General features: G+C 39.8%; 1 protein-coding gene across 1 annotated transcript; it reads right to left on the minus strand.

The window, feature by feature from the left end:
• Window positions 1-312: 312 nt before the first annotated feature.
• LOC139883126 (eukaryotic translation initiation factor 2 subunit gamma-like) lies at window positions 313-2,548 on the minus strand. Its single transcript, XM_071867339.1, has 8 exons — window positions 2,434-2,548; window positions 2,267-2,328; window positions 2,058-2,170; window positions 1,873-1,975; window positions 1,435-1,662; window positions 1,065-1,283; window positions 714-974; window positions 313-627 (listed from the first exon to the last, which is right to left on the minus strand). Exons 1-8 carry the CDS (start codon window positions 2,537-2,539, stop codon window positions 313-315), a joined length of 1,407 nt encoding a protein of 468 aa, XP_071723440.1. The 5' UTR covers window positions 2,540-2,548.
• Window positions 2,549-3,320: the final 772 nt, after the last annotated feature.

Consider the following 3,320-nt stretch of genomic DNA (forward strand, 5'->3'; position numbering starts at 1 on the left):
TATTATATATGCTTCATAACACGACATGTGAATTACGTATAACCCTTGTGCTTAAAAGTTGATGATTCATATAACCGACTCCATACGGTGGAATTAAGGTTTGTTGTTGTTGTTTGGTATAAAAAATCAGTTCGAATGTCTAATAACACCATATCCAAAAATAATTGTAAGACAATAGTAATAATTAAATAAAATCCCAAACAATGTTTTCTTCTCCACCTAACAAAAATAGTTCCCAACAATTCTCTACCTTCCCACATCTTACCAAATCAAATGTCTCTTCTCTCTTTCTTCTTTTTTCTTCTCCTCCCTCTAATTCACGAGCTCAGTCGGGGCAGGTGGCACTTCAAGAGTCGTTCCGGCTTGGATCTGGCCCCACCCGATAAGCCGCCAATGTTTCTCAACTCTTCGGCTAAGAGCAATTTTCTCCCCCTTGCTGGTGCACACCGGGGATGTCAGCTGCAGCTTTGCCAGATCGGTTTTCACAGCAAGTACCCTAGCTCCGGTTGACATAGAGCCAATGTTGAGCATAAGAATCTCTCCCTTAGCAAGCTTAGAAACCTTTCCCTGCCTCTCCGATCCTTTAGTCCTCACTCCGAGAAGCCTTCGGAGAAGGAAGAAGTTCACCTAATCATAGAGAAACTTGTTACGCACCATCTATCTAGCATATGATTATTTTCATGATAGAAATTTAGTATTTAAAACACCCTCACCTCTAGCTCGACGAAAACATCTGGAAGAGACCCGACCTCTCCGAGAACCTGACCCACAAGCCTGTCAGCACGAGTCAACATTGGATCCATGGTTGTACCAACTCCGATCAAACCTCCCGGAACGGCGAACTGGAGCTCGTTCTGCTCAGCAAATAACGAGACTATTCTAGAGTAGATTGGAGTGCATTTGGTGTTTCCACTCTCATCCTTGTGAACAATACCAGGACGAACCTCAATAATCTGATTAACCCTCAACACACCCTGAACACACAAAAATGCATAATTAGGGAGTATGTTCATCTTGTCAGGAAAGTAGATTATATAAGCAACATCATGAAGAAAGAGTAGTACTCGGAGGATACTTCCACCAGCCACACCACCCTTTATCTCATCAACTTCAGAACCAGGTTTGTTCACATCAAAAGACCGGATCACAATCATGTTTGGAGGGGAGACAAAGTTTCTCTCAGGAACTGGGATCTTTTTCACAAGATACTCGCATACGACATCAATGTTGTATTTCAGCTGAGCAGAGATTGGCACAATTGGTGCATTATCAGCAACAGTTCCCTGCAACAAGAATGTATCATGATATCAGCACTTTGCGGCCTTCTATCAGAGCGTATTATAAGCACATTTTAGTACATTTTCGGCACAATGCCCAAACAAAGGGATCGCATTTTCCTTTAAATGCATACCATCTTACAATCAGTGTACTAACCTGAATAAATTTCCGAATTGTTTCACCCTGGTCAATCGCCACATTTTCCTGAATCAGGTCCACTTTATTCTGAAGAATAATTATATGCTCAAGTCGCATGATTTCAACAGCTGCCAAGTGCTCAGAAGTTTGTGGTTGAGGGCAACTTTCATTTGCTGCTATAAGCAACAATGCTCCATCCATAATAGCAGCTCCATTAAGCATGGTAGCCATGAGAATATCGTGACCCTATAAGCAAAATGTATAATACATAAAAACGGTCCTCGAGGAAACAAAACTTAGGACACAATACATAAGCTCTGTATGGACCAGAAACCATCATAGTCAAGCTAAGAGGAGAAAGATATACAACAAATGAGAGAATCAAGTAGTTTCACCAGAATCCGATACATATACAGCGCCAGGGAAGATAAAATTAGCACACAATTGACAGCTTACCGGACAATCTACAAAAGATACATGTCTCAGCAATTTCATCCTGCAATTTTCAAACCCTGGTACATCACAGAGAGGGCAATCTTCCTTGCCACTTCCATAAGCTCTGAAAATAGTATAATTGGAATGAGACGTCATTGACAATTAAGAATACAACAACATCGGATAGATATCGAATAATAACTTACTTGTAGCACATAGGTCGAGGACATCGTTCATCCTCACATTTGTATATCTTAGCATTTGCGTACCCAAGCTTGATAGTGATGTTGCGCTCCAATTCATTTTTAAAACGAACAGTCTGCATGAAGTAGGTGGACAGTTATAAACCAGAATCTTAACTCGAAACTCATGCGTACTGGTCAATGTACACAATGTCTTAGAAATAGCTGCTTACTTGAACACCAGATATGGCTTTAACAACAGTTGACTTGCCATGAGCCACATGTCCAATGGTGCCTAGGATATCAATTCAAACGATCAACACAGTCAGCAGGAAACTATATGAACATGATCAGACTGAAAACAATCACAAACAATGGGTGCGCAATCAACAAAGTTTACCTATATTTATAGTGGCTTGGCGAGATATAACTTCCGGAGAAAGAGGATGCAGCTTAGTTACATCCAGCTTACTCAGATCTTGTTCCATCAAACCTTTACGTGACATCTTGACAGTTCCTAGACTTTCCTCAACTTTGCCAAGCTCAACGATTGTAGCTGGAGAAACAAAAGCTGAAAATTAAAATAATCACTAATTACTAAAAGTACAGCTGAAAAATAATTCAAACTGTAAAAAGGCATTATTTTGCAAAAATTCTGAATGTCTGAATACGTCAATACTAAAACAAAAAAATCTTCTCAATATCTAGTGAATGAGAACCTAAAAGAAACAAGCTAATGACAGGTAACCAGATTAAAACTAAGAGGATTCCACCATAAGCATGAAAAATACTCATATCAACATGAGAAATTCTAAATTTCACTAAGGTCTACCGAATTAAAAGAACAGTGATGAATACAGTATATTAAATAGCTGAAACATGCACGACTTAAAGCCCAAATCAAGACTGCGAACCAAAAACCGATAACATAGCTCTAGCTACACTGCACACATACTTCCAAAACCTTAAGAAGCTGAATTCAATTGCATCTACTGAGCTTAGGGAAAAAAAAAGGGATAGCTATCAATCAAAAAACACACGATTTAGGAGAGGGACGATGCTAAGCGTGAAAGACTAACAGAGAGATGGAAAGAGAGAGACGCACCTGATTCGAGCTTCGGGGCGGCCGACGATTAGTTTGCAAACGAGAGAGCGAGAGAGAGAGAGTGTTCGTGAATGATAAGAGTTAGGTTTTTTGTTCGTCTGCAGAGTTAAATAAAACGCAGGTCTTTAGAGCGTTTTAAGGATTCGTTTTAACTCGATGAAGAGCAAGTCGTTGAATTAAAT

This window comes from Rutidosis leptorrhynchoides, unplaced genomic scaffold (genome assembly GCF_046630445.1).
Source record: "Rutidosis leptorrhynchoides isolate AG116_Rl617_1_P2 unplaced genomic scaffold, CSIRO_AGI_Rlap_v1 contig356, whole genome shotgun sequence".
In the NCBI taxonomy this organism is placed as follows: Eukaryota; Viridiplantae; Streptophyta; class Magnoliopsida; order Asterales; family Asteraceae; genus Rutidosis; species Rutidosis leptorrhynchoides.